The 22,386-nt window shown below is 33.2% G+C and overlaps 1 protein-coding gene across 1 annotated transcript; it reads left to right on the top strand.

Moving 5' to 3' along the window:
- The first annotated feature begins 18,170 nt into the window (after positions 1-18,170).
- Positions 18,171-22,361, top strand: LOC131852258 (isochorismatase domain-containing protein 1-like). Its single transcript, XM_059202914.1, has 4 exons — positions 18,171-18,406; positions 19,127-19,333; positions 19,796-19,912; positions 21,414-22,361. Exons 1-4 carry the CDS (start codon positions 18,272-18,274, stop codon positions 21,567-21,569), a joined length of 615 nt encoding a protein of 204 aa, XP_059058897.1. The 5' UTR covers positions 18,171-18,271; the 3' UTR covers positions 21,570-22,361.
- Positions 22,362-22,386: the final 25 nt, after the last annotated feature.

Here is a 22,386-nt window from a genome sequence, read left to right as displayed (position 1 = left end):
GTATTGGTATGTGTATGGTATGTGTATGATTATCTAAATGTTAATTTAGATAATCACACTCAATAATAATTCAATTCGACGTATTTAGTCCAGTGATTCACAAAGTGGTCTATATCAACCCCCAGGGGTCTATGACAAACTGCAGGGGGTCTACGACAGCGCTTATCTTGTTGTTTTTACTTATGTTTTTAACACTAAACTTTACTACAGTTAGAACAAAAAAGAAGGGGGGGTCTCCTTAAATCGGAAAATATGGGTAGGGGTCTACGACACAAAAAAGTTTGGGAAACTCTGATCTAGACCATAACGGGTGTTATGGGTATTAATTAAAAATATTAATTAGTATGATAACTAAAAATTGTAACTGAAGTTAGCTAATAGCTGGGCAATTCACACAGCTCCATCTAGTCCCAAGCTAAGTAGACTTTATGTTGTGTACTAGACAGCTGATAAAAATATAACTCTGTTCAAACAATTCATAGGTACTTACATTGTAAATCATAATTACAGTATATTCTATGTTTGAGATACCTACCTGTATTTTACATAAAAAATATAACTCAAGCTGTATGACACGTTTCCTTCGGCTTCCCGCCATTTCAACATAACCTAACCTAACCAAACCTCAAGAATAAAAAAGTCCAGGGTCTCGCGTGTCGTTCGTGTTGGAAATAACCGGCACATAGCCGGTGTATAATTGTACATAATCCCTATGTATCGGAGGATAATATAATTTGCGTCCGCGAGCACCACTCTAATGACAGGCCGCGCAGCGTAGCACGCATGCGTCGGTCGCGACACACTACGCGGATTTGTTCCTTCACAATTGTAACGGATACAATAATCTTATTAAAATTATATAAACGCGAAAGTTTGTAAGTATGGATAAATAAATGATAATCTTAGAACAATTCACACGCAATCTAGATTCAAGTTAAGCTAGCTAGAGCTTGTGTTATGGGTACTAGATAACTGATACAAATACATAGATTTTTTTTCGTAAATACATGCATACACACATATTATAGATAGTAAACACCCAGACCGATACAAACAATGAAACAAATGTATTCATGAGTATGATTGGATCGTACACCGTAAACCTCTAGACCACCGAGGTCGTCAAAGATAAATATTTGTTACTATTGCTTTTTTTCCATAATCAAAGAATACTTGTCCGATTTTATAAATTCTTTAAGTGTTGGATAGCACATTTATCTATGTAAGATTCCTCTGCGACCATTAAGAGCAAAATATTGCAAAAACGTTAAAAAACAGCAACTTCACCAGCGTAAAGTTGCTGTCACCTACATTAGTTACCCGCTTAATATCAGTACCTACTACATAATTAACTCTTTTGTAGCCCTATACAAAGGAGAAAACAACTGTTTTTGAAATTCGAATTTTGAATCAAGATAAGTACGTTCTCGATTTGAAATGTAGTAAAACTGCCGAATATAGATATTATATGCTTATTGTTATGTACAAAGAGAGAAAAAATCGCGTTGTGTGTTCGCACAGTGTTCAGAGAAGTAAAAACAATCGCGTTTCCTCTCGCCGACGTGATTGAAGTTGTCTATTTCGGTACACTCCTCCACAACCAAAAGTGATTACGATGTAGGCATGTGATCACTATGATCGTGCATACGACCTAACCATAGAGTCTCTAGTAATCTTTTTTGTGTAACTGGAATAGGAAACAAGCAGACGAAGTACCTGTAGTAAAGGAGCAGAGGGTTATTTTTTTATGAATGATAACGGAGTGGTGATCTCGCCTGCGCTAATGGTTTACACTGGCGGGCATCAGTGGAAAACGATAAGATGAGCATGAGATCAGGTCAGTTAGCCCATCGTGACAAATTCACTAAGAATTTATCACAATGGTTTCCAGGGGTTTCCAGGATGGTTTCCAACCTGACTTGTACATTGCTAGGAATAAGATAATCAGTCTACATTTCTAATAATCCCCTTTACCCCCAGCAGGGTGTTGTTAATAATTTGTCACATTGTCACATGTACCATGTCAAATTCAAATTCAAAATATCTTATTCATGTAGGTCTATTATAGACTCTTATTATATGTCAAATCTACCGTCAGTTCAGAATGATTTCGAGATGAGAAGAACTGACAAGAAACTCAACTCGTATTTTTTTTAATTTTGTACATATTTACAATAATACTATTTCATTTAAATTCAAATTTGGGATGTCATTGTCATTTTGTCATTTCGACCTCCACGTTGTGTACCATGGAAGACATAGAGTGACGAGAGAGCCCTTAGCCTCTCCTTATGGAATACCTTTCGCGGGATTGGAGAGCCATCTCCACTCGCCGCTATCGTCCGGTGAAGCTGTAAAGGCTAGCAGCATTAGAATAGTTTGAAAAAAAAAACTTATAAGGTTTTCCATCAACATCAACACATGGAGAAAATGCCTCTAGGTGTTAAGTCCGCCATGTGCACCTTTATTAATGTATCTGTGCATTAAAGTTTAATAAATAAAAAAAAAAATATTTGCCTTTCTACTTACATAAATAAAATAACAAACTGAACTGAACGGATATTAAGATATACGAGGACACGACTATATTACGAGGATAGATATTGGCTCTGTATCGTCGCGAACTTTCTAGATTAATTTTATCGTTAGTTTTTTTTTTATATACTCTCAATATCGACGTTTATTACTCGCAACGGATAGCAATAGCAGTCGTACAAGCTGCTATGCACACGCCCAGTTGTATCTGTGACTACGGCGCGAGTGCATGTCCATCGTTTCGAAAATTATCTCTTCATTCGGCCTCACCTACGTATTCAAAGACCGGATCTTCCGTAGGTGGATGTTCATCGAAGGCATTAGCAGAACAAGGTACGTGTGTGCATTATATTTGCTATTGTCAACGAGTTTTAGAACATCGATTTATTCGTATACGTAATAGTCCCTATGTAGCATAAAGCCGCTATTTCGGATTGGTGCGAATGCTACAAGCTCCTTCAGCGTTTGGGCATTACAGCCTAGACAGAAAGCTGAGTGGAAACGAATTTGGTCGCTACTGTATTTTAATAATTAATTAACAATGTTTGTAATATTGTACACGTTGTTTCTTATATGTTTAATATGAATGTTTTGTATGCGCCAAATAAATATATTTTTCTTTCTTTCAGATAAAGTCACGCGTTAAGCCTAGTATGATGTAAAAGATAATATATCCGACTGTACAACGCTCAGCGGCGCCGCAGCTTTCAACGGTCAGACTTCCATCCCGCTCACGTAACAACTGTCTCTGTCTAACGCAATGACAGAATAACTCTCACTTTCAAAAATTGTTTTCTTTTTTTTATATTATTAACCCTTAACACGAATAAATTTATGGCAAATAAAGGTATTTACGTCTCTCGACGTTTCGACTTGGTTTCACTAGCTGTGGTCAGAAAAGCTGACTGAGCTTGACTTGATTCAAGACCCGGTTAATAATATAAATAATGTATATTAAACACGAAAGTTTAAAAATAGGTATTGTTTTCTTTTATTTTAAAACGACTTATTTATTTACGTTATACTAAGCGAGATTTATAGTTTCCTAATATACCTAGTTAGAAAGCAATCTTTCTAACATATACACACACTTGTATGTACTAACTCGACGGCCTCGGTGGTCTAGCGGTTTAGCACACCGTCTTACTACCGATGGTCGCGGGTTCGATTCCTCGCACGGCACAAACATTTGTATTCAAGAGTATGATTGTTTGTATCGGTCTGGGTGTTTCCTATGTATGATATGTATGTATTTACAAATAAAAGTCTATGTATTTCTATCAGTTGTCTAGTACCCATAATACAAGCTTTAGCAACTAGCTAGCTTAACTTGGGTCTAGATGGCGCGAGTTGTGAATTGTCCTGAGATTATTATTATTATTACTAATATATACACATACATACTACATAAATAATCTACTGCTATCTTATAAAACAACAAATTACAAGTAAATAAGTTTAGATATATACTCTAAAACATGTATACGACCTAAATATAGACAGTTATTCGCGACTTTGTCTGCATTTTTTGAGATAAATGTATGTAGCTATGGCTCTTCTCGTGATAGAATTTATCTTCACGCCAAATTAACATCATTTCTGTTACTTGTAAAAATATAACTATAAGACAGAGAGACATTCTTTTTTATTTACAATATTTATAGTTTTATAGTAGGTATATAGACGAGCTTGGTGCTCACCTGATGGTAAGTGATTACCGCCGCCCATGAGCACCCGCAACACCAGGGGAATTGCAAGTGATTTGCAGGCCTTTTAAGGATGGAATAAGCTTTTTTCTTGAAATAATATTGCATTTAACTTTTAAATTACTTACTTACTATTTTACCATACTTGTAAATACACCTTTACAGCATCACCTTATGAAAATATGGACGAGTGCAAAGGTCTGGCACTCCAAATCCGCGGAAGGACTCTTGGAACATCTGAAGACCAACTACTACTTCACGGATTCGAAATTAATACACATAATTCTCAGATCTAAGGTTTGGCAGTCAGGTAAGGCCTCTGCATCCTGTAACTTTACTGCCACATCTCCCCCTTAAACAAGAACACAGTTTACAAAGCAAGCTGTGTTGACAAAAAACGACTAAGTACAAAAATTTCGAGGATAAATATATATTTTTATGTTGTTAACCAAATCTGAACTTACTACTTTTTAGGTCAATAGCTTAAAATATCCATTATACCATAGCGGAAAAAAATAAATAAATAAACATAAAAACAAATACAATAAAACAATCATTTCACTATAGCTACTAATAAGACACGCTTCGGAGTAAAACCGCAGCCTTTATGACTCAGAGGCCCAAGGTTCGGTTCCCGGAAGCGATTGTAACACCTTGAACCCTTGAATATTAAGGTAAATTGGTTTTTAATCGTTTCATTTCACCAAAAATTCTATTAGAGCATCATAAGATGTATCATGATCTAATAAAATTTCATGCCTAATAAAATTATTTAGTTATACAACAATAATATCGGAAATACAGGAAGGAATTATATAATAGAGATAAAAGATAATTCCTTAAAATTGTATGAAATTTTAGAAGCTAAGGAAAAAGTATGATCATAGAATAAAAACATAGAGAGTCGCGGTGGTCTAGTGGTTTAGCACTTACATGCGATGGTCGCGGGTTCCTAGCTCGGTATAAACATTTGCATTAATTGTGTGTCTGTGGGCTTTTTTTAATATTATTATTATGCTGCTGTGGGCTTTTTTTAAACAAATACATACATACAATTATTTTCCAATTATTTTTACGTTTTCTTAAATAGTAATTGCATAGGAAATGTAATTTAATTTAATCACATATAAGAATATTATATATATATGTACTAGCTGACCCCAAACGTTATTTTGTCATATAAATTAAAATCGGTATTAAAAATAGGGGTTGATTGTAGGGTGAAAATTTTGGGTTATATGTATTTTTTAATGCCACATTAAAAAATATACATGTCTTAAAAGAAAATAAATGTCAGGGGTGGACAGGAACCCTTTTCACTTAGACCCCTAAGTGAAAAGGGTTCCTGTTCCTGTAATAAAAAATAGATAGTAGCCGGTTCTGAGGCCTAGTGACTACTCATTTTAATATACGTTATAATATTATTATACATACTGTTCCATATTCCGAACTTCCATTAGTCTAAGCAAGTTGTATCACCGGCTTGCTTACTGGAGCGAAGGGCGCTTGGTGTAATACTGGCCACTAATAAAAACATGTGGCCATTTAAATTTCGATTATAAAATAAAATAAAATAAAACAATTGAAAATAACAACTGGATGATGAAAAGGACGCTCCGTATTTTAACTATGATATTTTTACAATTCACACAGCTATCGAAAGCTTGTGTTATGGGCACTAGATAACTGATACAAATACATAGATATATAGTTTTTACTTAAATACATATATATTATACATAGAAAATTACAGATTTTTTTTTATATAATATAATTGTTTTTATTAAAATATACACTCTAGAGTGCGTGGCCACTAAATTGTATTACACATCGGGACGTTCCTGAGCAAAGGTAAGTTTGGTGTTATCTTTGGTTTGGTGGTGTCTTTGCTTACTTTGGGGTGTTCGGAGTGTGGTAGACGTTCTTCCCGTGCGAAATCGTATTTCTCCATTTGTTACCATTAATTATTTCCTTTTCAATAAATACAGTCCACTCTCTATTTTATTTATTCTTTATACGGATTCGTAGTCCAACACATCTATACTATTTTCTATGTATATTACGTAGATATATATTTACAAAAAAATTATCAAGATTTTATATCAGTGTCTAGTACCCATTGCACAACCTCTGCTTACCGTGGGATTAATTGGCGCTGTGTTAATCATCCAGGGTTATTTATCATATGTACTTATACATAATCTATACATATAAACGAAATTGGAGTGTCTGTTTGTAATATTGAAGTAACCGTTTTTTGTCAAAGTCGCTGTCGCTGTCTGTCCCTATGTGTGTTTAAATCTTTAAAACTACGCAACGAATTTTGAAGCGGTTTTTTTAATAGGTAGAGTGATTCAAGAGGAAGGTTTCTATATATAATACATGTACACCCGGGCGAAGCCGGGGCGAGTAGCTAGTATAGTAATATTATTAAGTGTTGTACTTCTATAACAGAAGTTTTAAGAAGTGACTTTATAGTCTGTAGATCTCAACTAACAGTACAATATGATGTCAGTATTAATGAATTACATTAGTGGTACATTAAAGTTCCGTACGACAGTCGGACGGTGACTGTCAGAAGTACGGTTGGCGCAGGCGCCGCCCACTACCGGACACAATAACGGATAAACCTATTAATTATTTTTATATATATTCTTTATATATGATACATTTCACAATTATGATATAGTAAATTCACACATATATTGACGTTCTCGGTGGTTTAGCGGTTAAACACCGCTTTACTTCCGATCGTCGCGGGTTCTATTCCTTGTACAGTGCAAACATTTGTATTCATGAGTATGATTGTTTGTATCGGCCTGGATGTTTTCTATGTATATTATGTATGGATTTACTAAAAAAAATATCTAAATATTTATGTCAGTTGTCTAGTCCCCATAACACAAGCTCTGCTTACCGTGGTACTAGATGGAGCTGTGTGAATTGTCCAGGGTTATTTATTATTATTATTATTCTATATAATAAAAAAACCATTATGAACCATTTCGGTCACGTTAGGTTTTAAAAAACACATTATTAATGGTATATTCCTATACGAGATACGACGTCACAGACAGATACATAGACACAAACTTAACACCCCTCTTTTTGCGTCACAGTTAAGTACAATACTAACATTTAACAAAATAATACCAAGTATCTACTGTCCTATTTATTTGAACGCAAGTGTATTATATCTACTTGCAACGCATGCTGATTCAGCATAATTATATTCCTTCCACATTACACTAGTGTAACAATACCTTATGTTGAAGGAATAAAGTCCATTTTTGTTTGTATTGAACAATGCAAGCTCATATACGGTCAAAAGAATTAATTAGTGATTTAGTTCAACATCTTTATATTCATTCCGATCTGCTACCTGCTCTGTAGGACCATGAACTATTTATTTTTACTTTTTTAATATTGTCGATGCCTTCAAAGAGTGTGGAAAGGATATTTCATATTTATTAATACTAATATCTGATGCATTGTCTTTTGACACCTGCTTTGCTTGTTAGTATATTATATTGAATGAACGATACATACATACTTATATGTTTCTGAGGAAAAATAAATAAAAAAAAATGCTTACATTTACATTAAGTAAATACACATATTGCATACCTAAGTAAATATTATTTTACTTCAATAGTACTTTATATATATTATAAACGTAAAAGTATTTTAGTATGGATGTTTGTTACTCTTTCACGCAAAAACTGCTGAATGGATTTTTGATGAAATTTAGAATGAAGTTTAGAATAACAGATAGTATGAATTTCACGCAGGTGAAACCGCGGGTACGGCTAGTACGAGTGTATTTTTGTTCACTAAAACAACTAATAGATAATGTAGAAAATAATATTAGAAACTTTTGTCATTTGAAAATTCTTTTAGTGTTGTTTAAGTGTCTTCATTTAATGAGGATTGCTATACGATCATATAAAACATCACGCTACCGATAATAGGAGCGGAGCTGCAATGAAAACAGTAGCAAAAACGAGGAAAATAACAATAATAATAATGGATAATTACATAATATACTTACATAAAAAAAACCCAGACAGATATGAATAACGTGACCATTTATTCTTTGACTCAAAACGGGACATTTATTTATATCAATTAATAGACAGTCAATAAAGGAAACAATTTATTAAAGGTAATTCTTTTAAAAAAAAGTATTACCCCCGTAAAAAGGGAGATGTAACATATATAAAAGAATAATAATAATTAACTCTATATTGTGTACACAGAATAAACAATAAGAAAATACAGTAAATAGAAAAGTAATTACAATAGGCAGTCTTACAACAACTTACAACAACCTAGAGGAGAGGACGTATCGTAGATTAAATAGAAAAATGTCATTTTTAAAAATTAAAAGCTAGAATTGCCTCCTTTTATATAAGTCAATTAAATTAACCACGCCGTCTTAATCATTATCTAAATACTTTTAAAATGATATATGATACTTCTTTGTGAATTTAAAACTTTAAAGGTAAAAATAATTTAAATTAATTTAAAAACTTTAATTGCTTGTCTACAAGACAATATAAAAATGGCACGTTTTTTTATATTCACCTTAATTATCAACAATAATCTACATCACAACCGGCCCGCTCGACTAAACATATTTTCACCGAGTTTCCAAAAACGGGACAATTTTGCGTCCCAGAGTTAATTTCGGGGACACCGGGACTTGTTGTTATAAAAAGGGACAGTCCCGTTTAAAACGGGACGTCTGGTCACGTTAGATATGAATAATCATACTCATGAATGCAAATATTTGCATCGTGCGAGGACGCGAACCCGCGACCATCGGAAATAAAGTGATGATCGTAAACTGCTAGACTATCGACCTCGGCAAATGTGAGGTAGACACAGTTGCGATGGTCTGCTAGTATATGTGTCTAAAAACTATAAAATGGTAGCTCTTTTAGATACTTTTTCAATACATTGATTAATGATGATCTTTCCTTTTCGCTATTACCAACATCATCAGCCATTCCACCAAATAACAATTGCTCATTTATCATAAACAAAGTGTGAGGCCGCAACTCGTAATGTTAAAGTATGATTTATTAAATATTAACCTGCTTTCACACGTAATAAAACAAAAAGCTCGAAACGGAAGAAGCCGAGATTAATTACTTTTTAATTCGCCATTTTGGTTGCGTCATCGCCGTGAGTGACGTACGTTTGCGCGGGAACGATAACTTTTTTTTTATTTTCTTCGCTTGGTTGATCTGACGTTGACCGCGGGAGTATGCATACAGCCATCGTACTTAATGTAGATTTAATGTGTGTCTTTTTATTTAACAATATAGTTTAATAAAATAAATAATATTATGAATACATAATAATGAAATGTGAAGGTGGTTTCACAAGGTCGTAGATAAATAATTAAGTACCTAGTGTTTTATTCCAAAATATAGGTATATTAAAGGCAAAGTTTGACTTACAGAAATCATATTAAGAGAAGGCGTAAATTTGTTTCTACACGTTTTTAAAAGTTTAATATGTCAAAATATTTGTTTCACATAACGGCAATAGTTATCTATTTTTCTAACTAGGTACTCCGTATAGCCATGAATATATTCTAAAATCGTATTGACTGAGGGCTTTTTTTTTAGATAAAGAACTAAGTTAATGAAGTACATAAATAGGTATATACCGTATCATACCTACAGTCATGATTGTGATTCCGAATATGGTAATCAGAGGTATTGTTATAACTAGGTAACTACTTAGATATATACTTACAAAGTCAAAAAATCTCCCTAAAACAAACATCTAAGTTGTATTGTATCAATTGTATGTGTTGCACTTTTACCATTAACAAAATGCAAATCAAAAGACGTTCGTTTCCTCTACACAATTACCTAGTTAATTATCTTTGGAAAAATCGCGTTCGCGCCAAACAATGGACAATGGGGGCGCAGATAAAAAATAAATTAGTTTTATTCGATAGATTCCGAATCGTTGAATCGATTAGAAATATGTCGATTGTGATGTAATCATTCTGTTGCAAGAAGATCATCTTTATTCGATATTCTCTTGTTTGTAATGACAATTACAATTAGTCGGATTGATGAATTATTAAGTAGTTACATAACCAATGCAAAAATTACTCTATTTAGTTGTTTTACTCTGTGCTTCTTCCTTAATAATGACTTAGCATTAACTGTGGTATCAGTAAAAATGTATCATAGGTTTTCGTCAGTTAAACCAAAATAATTTTTTTATGATACTGTGTATACTTTTGAGTTATTATTATTAGTTTGACTATGTAGTGCTAAAATATTATTCTGTAGTTCGTTCTCATAAGGACAGCCCCATCTCTTTTTTTCTTTTGTAATGGCTTGGCACGTCCCATCGTAAAACGTAAGTATTTGTTATTTCTTCTATCATCAATATTTTTATTTTTTTTTATTAGGGCAGTGTATCAATAGTGTTGCCACGCGTAAATTTTTACACGTTGCGCCGAGTTATACGTCTGTCTCATCTATTATATCCCCCCAAGGTAAAATATGGAGGCATATCACATAAGTCCTCAGAAATGGTAAGGCATAAGAAAGATAACGGAAATAACGTGACTACGTTTCATGGAGCCGTGAGTAACACAATCGCTAAACCGCAAGATAAGACCTAAGATTTTTAGGTTAATTCATCGATTGATTTTGTAATATATAGAATCAATAGTTCCGATTCAATTCGTTTACTATTTTCTGTAGCTACATATCGAGTATTCGGCGCCGTGGGCGTGTCTATTCTAACAACGTCGAGTGTCAGTGGCGCCAAAGCTTTCCGCTTTGACTTTTTAATTTTTTATTTCTTTTTTTTTTACGGACGCCCCGCGGCAAAGGCGTTGGTGCGGCACGAAGAAAAGAGCAGATAATTTAATTAGGTTATAAGTGACATCGAATTTGCCGGTACTCAATCTGTGCGAAGACTTTTTTTCGGAAAAAAATATGAGTATGGACAACAAAGTTTGCTATACTAATATAATACAGTAATGAAATATACTATAACTAATATAATATAGTATAATGAAAAAATATATAAATTATAAGATCATAGATTCGATACCAGGACGCTGCACTATTTGAATTGTCTTATTTTTTACAGAGTAAGCATGAAAGGAGAGACAAAGTAGTGCCGTGGCCTAATGGTTACCAATTAGGTACTATAGAGTACCCTGACTCCTCGGACACCGTAAGATCATGCGTCAATCTGGTCGAGATACAATGTAATAATATCTACTTATGTGTCAATATAAATCCTAGAGACAAGAGTAACCTGCAATATTGATTTAAAATACCTACATCTACCAATCTAGCGAAATTGGCCTTTTCGGGTATTGCATTCACCATAACTCTGACGTTTTCGTTGGACAATTATTCTTACTATCCCACTTAAGCTAATAGTTTTGTTTTTTACGTATATTTGTATTTATTATGTAAATGAAACAATAAACAATCAGATGATACACCTGATGATAAGTAGCAACCATGGCCTATATATAGGACTAGCTTTTGCCCGCGGCTTCGCTCGCGTTAATTTATCCCCTTAGGGGTGGAATTTATCAAAATCCTTTCTTAGGGGATGCCTACGTCATAGTGGCTTTATGCATGCAAAGTGTCAGCCCGATCAAATTGACAAAGTTTCATATAAACTTTCATTCCCTATTTTATCCCTTTGGGGGCAGAATTAATCAAAATCCTTACTTAGCGGATGCCTACGTCATAACATCTACCTGCATGCCAAATTTCAGCCCGATCCGTCCAGTGGTTTGGGCTGTGCGTTGATAGATCACTACGTCAGTCACCTTTGAGTTATATATATTTAGATATCTAAATATATATGGGACACGGTTGGCCAGTCGGTTATATACATGAATATGAACTACCTTAAAATGTCGTAGGATTATGGTGTCATTACTCCCTTCGATAATTTCACTGCTATATATCTCAACCATCTCAAGTCTCAACCGATACAGCTTCAAAGCAAGCTGATTGGCAGCTGAAATGTACTCATTTACATGTTACCTCTGTCATACTTGACAGAGGTAACGCAAGCGACTTTATGTAAAGTTTATCTTACTCTGTAGGTATACCTAACTAGATATTCTTCGCACGAGTGTAATATTATACATATAAACCTTCCTCTTGAATACCTCTATCTATATTGCTAAAATCTGCATTAAAATCCGTTATGGTGAGTTTAAATTATCTAAGCGAACTAAGACAATGGAAGCGACTTCATTTTAGGCATACAATGTATGATACTTGAAGAATACGAGTAAAATAAAAAACTCTTTATTCAAATAAACTTAAATTTAAGCACATCTGTATAGCCATACTTTTTTTTTTAATCTACCGCTCATTCGGAAACATGTCCCATCACAAGAAGAACAAGCAAGAAACTTGCGTGTTGCTCTTTTAAATAATTGTTGTAACTTTACATTTTTAAGTTGATATTTCCAACAAGCACTAGATTCATGAGATTCAAAATATTAATTAATAAATAAAATTCTCATGTCACAGTTTTTGTGAGAAATCTCCTACGAAACGGCTTGACCTATTCTTATGAAAGTTTGTGTGCATATTCGGTAGGTTTGAAAATAGAACGCAAAGTATTGTTTATACCCCTAAATGACAAGTATGGTCCACTCCATTTTTTGACTCGGCATAAAAATATAATCCGTAAATTGTCACCTCAACCAACAACTCATTTTTAATAGTGATATTATTTATATAGTAAAACAACGTTTACCGGGTCAGCTAGTATTAATATTATATACATATATATACTTATGATTTACTACATTACAGTTTTAAGTAAACTAAATATAACAATTAATAATGCAAATATTTATTGGTAGGAATTAGAAAATGTAAATTTCGAGCGATCCAACTCATCAATTAGTTAAAACCCGACCGTTTCCAAAAACTCGAGGCCCGCTGCTGGGTACAATTAAAATGGACCTCTGGACTACGTAAAACGGCTAATAACAGTAATTATAAGCGATTTTAACAAAACAACAAGGTTTTATTCACAAAGCACGCGCCGCAGCGCCGCCGGCGGTGACTTTTGGTACTAAGTGACGCACAGATGGCGCCACTGAACATTTTCAATGTGATATTGTGTTACATTAATAATTTGTTTAGCTAATAAAGTATCTTACTAATATAATAAACACGAAATTTTGGTAGGAGGATAGACGTAGGACGGATGGATGTTTGTTAGCCTTTCACACAAAACTATTGAAGGGATTTTATACATTAAAATAACATATAAGCTATAACTTAAAAAGATATCATGTAAATTCGGCAAAATGTATTGATAAATGTGGTATAATCATCACAAAAAATTATCACAGTGATGCAGACAAAGTTGCGCGGGTCAGCTAGTATATATTATGTAAGTCACATGGTAAAACATTTTTTATTTTCTTATGTAATTAAAATGGCAAAAAAATCAAAGGTCAACCTGATGGTAAATGGCAGTCATCGCATATATAGGCGTTACATGAACAGCATCATCGACATCACGGTATCAAATCATTATGATGGCCGCAGTACCCCGCTTACTTTACGAAACTGGAATACTAGGATATCATAACACCATAGGCAGTAGTTTCACTTACTTTTAATGCTTGAGTCATTTTTTATCTATACATTTAATTAGATACTGAAATGGGTACAGGCATAGGTTTATCATATATTTCCTTTGTATCATGGTTCGGGATAAAAATAAAAAAAAAACAATTCTTTGGAACTTATTTACTTGTATGTGCCCTCTAGAAGCTGAAATTTAATGTTTGTATAATAATACATAAAAAATTGCGCGAATGTGCATAGATAACTTTGTACAAAGTTTGTCTTAAAAAGATCTGGGTGGACGAAAAGATAGTCTACTAATATAAAGTCCTTAAATACATATAACTATAATAATTAAACAAGTTTTTACCTTACCTTGTACCTACCCATGCAAGGACGGTCATAGATTTTAACCGAGATGGACTTTATACAAAAATGTTTGTATGAGTAAGTACTTCCTATTTTACCCGCCAGTAGCTTGTTTTATTTTTCGATATAAAGCATTGAAATTACAGGGTACAGAGTCTTAGTCCTCCGAAATGAGAACTCATATGAGTGGCAACACGGCATCATATGATGACACGATGTTAGTCGTGCTAATTTTATATACGAGTAGGCGAATGTTACTGTCTATCCAATAGACAGACAGCTCGTTTGCCATTCTAATTACATTACAATAAAAGAAATAAAAAATTCAAAATCTATTCCTACATATGTATATTTAAGTATAGGTACTACTTTTCTACCTACTGAGATGATATAAAAAACATAAAAAAACTGCTCGTTCCGAGTAAACTCGAGAGAAACACAGACGTATCATTACAAGGCGTCCGGCACGCAATTTCTTTAAAAAAAAACACGCTCTAAATCTCTAATTTAACGAAAAAACTGTATCATTCACGAGACGACCCTTTTCTATTCGATTTTTTTCTTTTAACCAGCTCCGAACGCGTGACTTTTGACTGACTGTTTTGGCTCCGGGCGATTTCTATCCCGAGCGCAACCGCAGGAATAAAAAAATAAACACAAAAGATGGCGCCCAGACGCTCGCGTGCGCGCCTTTCGGCGGGAAGGACTTTGGAAAAAAACTTTATTCAGACTTTTACCTGTGACGTCGTGTCGGTGTAAAACAAAGTAGAATTAGTATCCCGCTATTATTATTATGAGAGAAATTGGCGCAAGTTTAACGACTGATAATTATTTAGGTTAGAAATAAATAAATAATATCAATGGATATCTAACACTTTACTTACAAAAAGCTAATCATACATTATTTTTTTATTTCAAATGTCATGTCATTTGAAATAAAACATGAGTTGAAGTTTTTTAGCTTATAATAGAAAACATTTTAAAATAAGTTTTTAACGAAATATGTAGATGTACCTGATGACCTACCTATGCGTCTGACTACATCATCTGGGATCAATCGTGAGAAAACGCAGATACAGATATTTTTTATCATAAAATAAAATTTAAATAAAAAAATAGTACTGTGTGCCAGTAAGTAACAATTTATTAACTACCTAGGAGACTTAGTAATAACAATGAAACATTTTGTCTAAGGATACATTGGGATTGGGATACATTCTGTCCTTTGCCAAATGTCCCACAACTTAGTGGACCTTTTGGCATAGGCCTTCTACAGCTCTCTCCATTGAGCTCTATCCTCCGCAATCCTGTACCAGAGCTATCCAAGAGCCAGGTTGTTGTCACCTTTCCAACGTGTTCTTTGGCACCCCAGTCTGCAGGTCTCATCTCTATGGTAACAAAGTGACTTGTTTGCTCCATTTGTTAATTTTGCATCTTAATAGGAGGTTTATTAGATAGATACTTATTAAAGAGGTATATTATCAGTTCTCCAGTTACTCCCGTATATTTAAACTTTGTTAGAACGAATAAACATCGGTTTCAATCTGATCGAAACTTAATACGGTTCTTCAAATACACTGGAGGTCTCAATTCCATACAAAATAACAGAGCCTAACAGACCTTAATCATCTATTACACTATCAGAGATAGAGTGTAAGAAGTCTGCGCGCACCGGTGCACCTGTGTCTCACCTAATTCAGACGCCAAGCAGCTTGCTTTGTAAGCTGTGTTTCATTTGTAGTTTCATTATTTATGTTTTATGTATAGTTATGTATTGTTACTAATTACTTATTATGATAATCATAATAACAATAAGTCATAAAAAAAATACAAAACTAAAAAAATAAAAACAGCAACTATACAAATTACAATTATATTAATAATCTAGAAATATATTAACAATACAATTTGGATTGCTAATTTGCATTGGTATTGTACTGTAATACTCACCGAGAGCATGTAATTTTATAAATAAATAAATAAATTTGTGGGGTCAGATTAGGCAGTGGAAATACAGAATAAGAGGCAAACGCCTTCTTATTGGAAAACACCCTCTGGAATGGCAACACATAAGTGGTATCACGGGTATCTCATGATAACATGATGTCCGTAGTACTGTTCATGTATATAGACGCAGGTTACCGCTTACCATCAGGTGTGCCATCAGCTTGTTCGCGATTCTAATTAAAAAAAAAATTAGAAACTTAGGGACAGAAAATTGTGGTGATATTTCTCCATTATCACACGAAGAATCACCGACTGTCTATATTTTATATTCAGTACGTGCCTACATAGTTGCAGTGCCACTTTACACAAAATTATAAAATTAATAATAATATAATTTAAAAGGTGTAATTATATTTATATTAGATTACCTTCGCGATAGGTAATCCTCAAATATGGCAACAGTTGACGATGTGACGTCTGTGGTACTGTTTATGTATATCTATGAGCGAGTCCCTTTTAACTGTTTAGATCCTCCGATCGATTCCCCATCGAATTCAAACGAGGATCGAAACTACGACGGCCTGAACCGAGGTTCGAACCTTAAAATTCGTACTCAAACTAAAGTCGTATCCGACAGACGAGAGTTGGCCGGCAGTCGCTCTATAAGTCCTTCCGCGGGTTTGGAATGCAATCTGCTCTCGCCCCCTATCGTTGTAGCTGTAAAGGCCAGCTGCGGCCAACAGCATTAGAATAATTAGGAACAAAACTGTTTAGAGTGCTCGCCTGCGCTGGCGATATACGCTGGCACACATTATTACACTGGACACCAGTAGACGTAAAATCGGGTCTGTACTGTAAAATGCGCATACATAGGTACATTATACAAAAAGTCCTACATCAGTAAATGATTTTTTAATTTGAATTTGAATTGAACTGAAAATTGTATTGGTAGGATGTAAAACATAGTTTCTACTTAGGTACAACTATTATTAAATACACAGAACTGTCCTCTATAATTTCAAATTAAGTTAAAATGGGTAAACATAAGTAAAATTATATTTTTTATTTGGTTTATATACAAATAAATAGCAAATTAATTACAAAATATTAATGATTAATATAAATAGGTTTAGACTTATTGAATAACAAAGATGACGCCTAACAATATTCATTAGCAAAATTTTTGTTATACACATTCTTAAGTTTTGTCAAGGCGTTATTTATTTTGTTATACATCTCTAAATTGTTTCTAAGTAGGAATACTTTATTCCATAAATTAACCATTTTTATATATTTTTTTTAGGAAGATATGATGATGTATATAATATAAAGATATGATATATATACGTCCAAACTGTTGAATTTGCGTTTTGGAATATCGTCTTCTATTTCTAATAATCCTGATATTAGCTCTACGTGTAACGGAACGTACTTTGAATATAGCAGCTACAATATACTGACATTCAGATTGACAATTGAAAATGACATTAGTTAGTGTGACCATACATAGTAATTTCTAACATTTTAGGCATGTTTAGTTTCTAACACCTATTAAAATTTTGTTAATTTGCCGCAATTTATACGCAACTATGTAAATCAAGAGTGTTTTTAACAGTTGGTTTCTAAGAACTGTATATAATATTAAATACATGTAAAGAAAATTATACTCGCTGACGGTAATGATTGTATTATAAAAATATAGATGAGCATGTAAAACAATAGATTATTTTAATATATAAAAATATAATAGAGTCTCATTTGTATGTTAAAAAAATTTATTTAAATATAGCTTTTTTAAATGATTCTACCGATTTTAGATTACTAATTTCTTATCCATTATCTTATCTTAAACCAGACCAGTCAATATGTATATTTCAAAATACAATACTCAACAGGATTTGGCATATTTATCTCTGAATATGGCACGTTCCGTTATTAGACTATGTTCACATCGACTGAGGCTGTTTGACAGTTTGATTGACATTACAAATTGTTTTTTTTATACTTATTAGAAGTTGATCATACGTATATATATTGAGATTTCAAAATTGCGGCCACAAACTTTTTGCCGGTAAATAATTTAGTAAAACAATAAAATTATAGACAATGGCGGCTCGTAATATTTTCAAATTAGGAGCGTTAGAAGCACCAAGGACAGCATTTCTCCTGTGTGATATACAAGAAACGTTTAGACCTCATATAAAACATTTCGGCGAAGTCGTACGAGTTGCTAATAAAATGGTTTGTACACATTACATAATGTCCCTTATCAAGTTAATCGTTATCTGCTTGATCTTTGATACTTTGCATATTTATTGGCCTATTAATTACCATAATATTATTCACTTAAATATAAGTATCTCCATCACTAGTTTACAAGATATGAACTGATATGAGTAGAAATAACTATTATTAACTATATAATTTATTATTATATTTATTTTATTTATGTACTAGCTGGAACTGTAGTGTTACCCGCGTTAATTTGTTTAAGGAATATTGGAGATTAACTATAAAAGACAATAAGGTCTTAACATGTTGTCAATCATTGTTAATTCACTAGGAATTAACTTTTTTTCTTTGTAAAACAATAGTCATAAGATTATAAACTGATGTCTTAAGTCTTTCTTTATTTGTAGGCAAAGAGGTCAGCACCTAAACTGACTTTTTACATTACATTCTACTTCCTCTTCAGTATCTTGACCATGCTAGAAAGTTCCAAAACCTGTGTTGCCAATGGATTAGGAGGGGTAGAGTCCATCTGTATATTTCCTGTTGTCTGTTGTTTTTAATTGTGTGAAATGTAGGTACATTCAGGTACTTATGAACTAGGACTTAACTATATAGGTTGCTGGGGGAGAGGACCGTATGGGAGTCTACCTGATATAGTGCATTGCAACCAATATCATTGTTAATAATCCCATCTACCTATAATAATATTATTGAATCATTGATTAACAGGTTGAAGCAGCAAAACACTTCAAAATACCAGTGTATGTTTCGGAACAGTATCCCAAAGGTCTGGGCCACACCACCAAGGATGTCAAAATTGAAGATGCTGCATTGGTCTATGAAAAGACTAGATTCTCTATGTACACACCTGAACTGCAGGAACGACTGAAGAAAGATGTCCCAAATTTGAGTTCAGTTGTGTTATTTGGTATAGAGGTAAATTCAATAATAATTATAGCCCTGAATGATTCATATAGCGCCATATAGTCCCAAGCTAAGCAGAGCTTGTGTTATTGGTATTAACCAACTAGTAGAAGTAATTTAATACATTTTTTTGTAAATATAGACGCATAGAAAACACACAACAATACAAAGTATCATACAAATACAAATTTTGTATAGTGGAAGGAATCTTAACAACAACCATAATATGTAGTATTGGGTAATACTAATATATACCATCCTTCTGCAGGTTTGTAGTATCATCTGCACTCGCCCCCTATCATCTAGTGAAGCTATAAAAGCCAGCTGTGAGAACCAGCATTACAATAGTTTAAAAAAAAAAGATAAATTAGCTATCAAATGCTAAAAGAATTTTCAAAATCGAATCAGTAGATTACTCGGAACTTTCAAACTCAGAAACTACTTTCACTAAATTTAAATTATTTTCATTTTCAGGCACATGTCTGCATCGAGCAAACTGTGATAGATCTTCTGAATGAGGACATCACTGTCCATGTTTTAGCTGATGGAGTGTCATCTAGGTCTTTAATGGATAGAGGGCTCGCTTTTCAGGTTAGTTTAACTTATCATCATCATCATTTGCCTTGCCTTTATCCCATTATTTGGGGTCGGCACAGTATGTCGATTAGTCTAACTTATATTAATAGCTATTGATCAAACTAAATTGATGTTATTTATTACTCTAAAGACAATATAGGTACAAAGTTGTCTGTAAGTTAGTTTAAAGCTTAATAAAGTTAATATAAAAGAAATGCAAGGCTTACCAATCAATATTAAAGTCAAAAAAGTTTATTCATATAGACATATGTTATATATAAAATTCTCGTGTCACAATGTTATTTACCATACTCCTCTGAAACGGCTTGACCAAATTTTATGAAATTTTATATGCATATTCAGTAGGTTTGACAGTCGGCTACCATCTATTTTTCATACCCCTAAGTGATAAGGGTTATCCAACCCAAACATTTATTTTTTAGACATTTTTTGTAATGTCATTAAAAATACATCCAACCCTAAATTTTCACCCTTATATCACCACCTACCACCCCTATTTTTTAATACCGCTTTTAATATATATGATAAAGCAATGTTTGTGGGTTCAGCTAGTAATATATATATATTTGTTAATCAGTCTTTCAATCCACATACAGCCGTTAAAAATACCACCATTTGTCTACCTTGTAAACCACAGTTCATCACTTCGACCCTAATATTATTCATTAAACAAATAAAAAACTCTGGATAATTAACACAGCACCATTTAGTTCACGCTAAGCAGAGCTTGTGTTATGGGTACTAGACAACTGATATAAATACACACATATATTTTTTGTAAATACATACATAATATAAATAGAAAACACCCAAACCGATACAATCATACTCATCAATACAATAATATAAAGGAAGGAATCAAAATCGCGACCACCGGAAGTAAAGTGGTGTTTTAAACCGCTAGACCACCGAGATCGTCGAATCATCAATTGATACATTTTGTTGTCTTAATCTGATTCCAGCGCATGCAATCTTTAGGCTGCTTCATCACAACTTCAGAGAATGTCCTGTTCAAACTCCTCAGAGACAAGAATAACAGTGCATTCAAACATATATCCAAGTTAAACAAGGAACCCACTGTTGATACTTTGGGATTTGAAATAGCATCCAAATTATAGATAACAGTTATTTTTCTCTCGTTGTTTACTGTTGTCCGTCGTATAAACGAGATATTTACTATGAGCTCTTTAATAGTATTATATCATGACAGCCCCGGTGGTCTAGCGGATTAGCACACCGCTTTACTGGCGATGGCCGAGGGTTCGATTCCTCGCACTGTACAATATTATGAATAAGGCTCCTGATATACATTCGGTTCATCGTCTTATATATCGACGCCCTAAGGGAGTTTTGTCTTAGTAATGGTGTATTTTGACTACACAATTATAAATTTTTTAGTTTTTTTATAATATATATTTTTATACCATTGTTAATAAATTATATTTTGTATAAATAAAGCATTCCAACACTACATTGGCATTTTTTTTAATTCCAGCGGTTCCAAAACATCGGCTGCTTCGTTAGTACATCGGAGAATGTGCTCTTCAAATTATTGAGGGACAAAAACCATGAGGTTTTCAAGGCGATCTCTAAATTGAATACGGAACCAACGCCAGACGAGTTCGGTGTAAATGCTAGGAAGAGTCCATAAATGTGTTACTGTTACCCGCGACTTTGTCTGCATTTTTACTTAAATAACTACTAATACTTATTGGTGAAGATTATTAATTCGCATAGGACAATTCAATGATCGGTAACATCCAAAATTACACTGATAATCTTCTTAAAATAAATAAAGTAATATGTCTTCGTGACAAACTAAATTAAATTTTCATTAAGAACGCCTAGAACGCCTTAGAAGTCGCCTAGAACTAATATATATACATTATCCAAGTGTTACATATATCTAATTATATATTAATAAAGATATATAATTTCGCATACGAAGTCGTGGCCACATCTAGATTGTACATATAAGTACGATTTGTATATATGTATACAATATAACGAGTAAAATTTTTTTAATGGTTTTTTATAATGGTTAAACTCGAATACCTATTTAACCAATTTTAAATATGCTTTGACTTATGGACTACATTTTGTCAAGTGTAATAAATTAAATAGATTTATTATTATTTTTCATTGTTTTCAAATGGATAGAGAATAATCTATAGAAAGTGATGAATGAACTGAGTTTGAAGTTTTTAGACTTTATAAATAATACGAATAAATTTATATCATCATCATCATCTCAGCCCGGAAGATGTCCACTGCTGGACATAGGCTTCCTCCGAAGATATATATAAATAATAAAGATAAATATATATATTGTACCATAAAAAGTTTATTATTATTATGTATTGTTTTTTTTTATGCTCTCTTCTATTCTGTTATAGCCTTTATTACTAAACTAATACAATTATTCATTTATGATTCATAGGTAACAATTGGTGGTATAAAAACAGGTA

This window comes from Achroia grisella, unplaced genomic scaffold, assembly GCF_030625045.1.
Source record: "Achroia grisella isolate CSIRO2021 unplaced genomic scaffold, CSIRO_AGI_Agris_v1 utg841, whole genome shotgun sequence".
Lineage (NCBI taxonomy): Eukaryota > Metazoa > Arthropoda > Insecta > Lepidoptera > Pyralidae > Achroia > Achroia grisella.
Note: the sequence above shows the minus strand (reverse complement) of the source record. Positions and strands in the feature narration are given on the sequence as shown.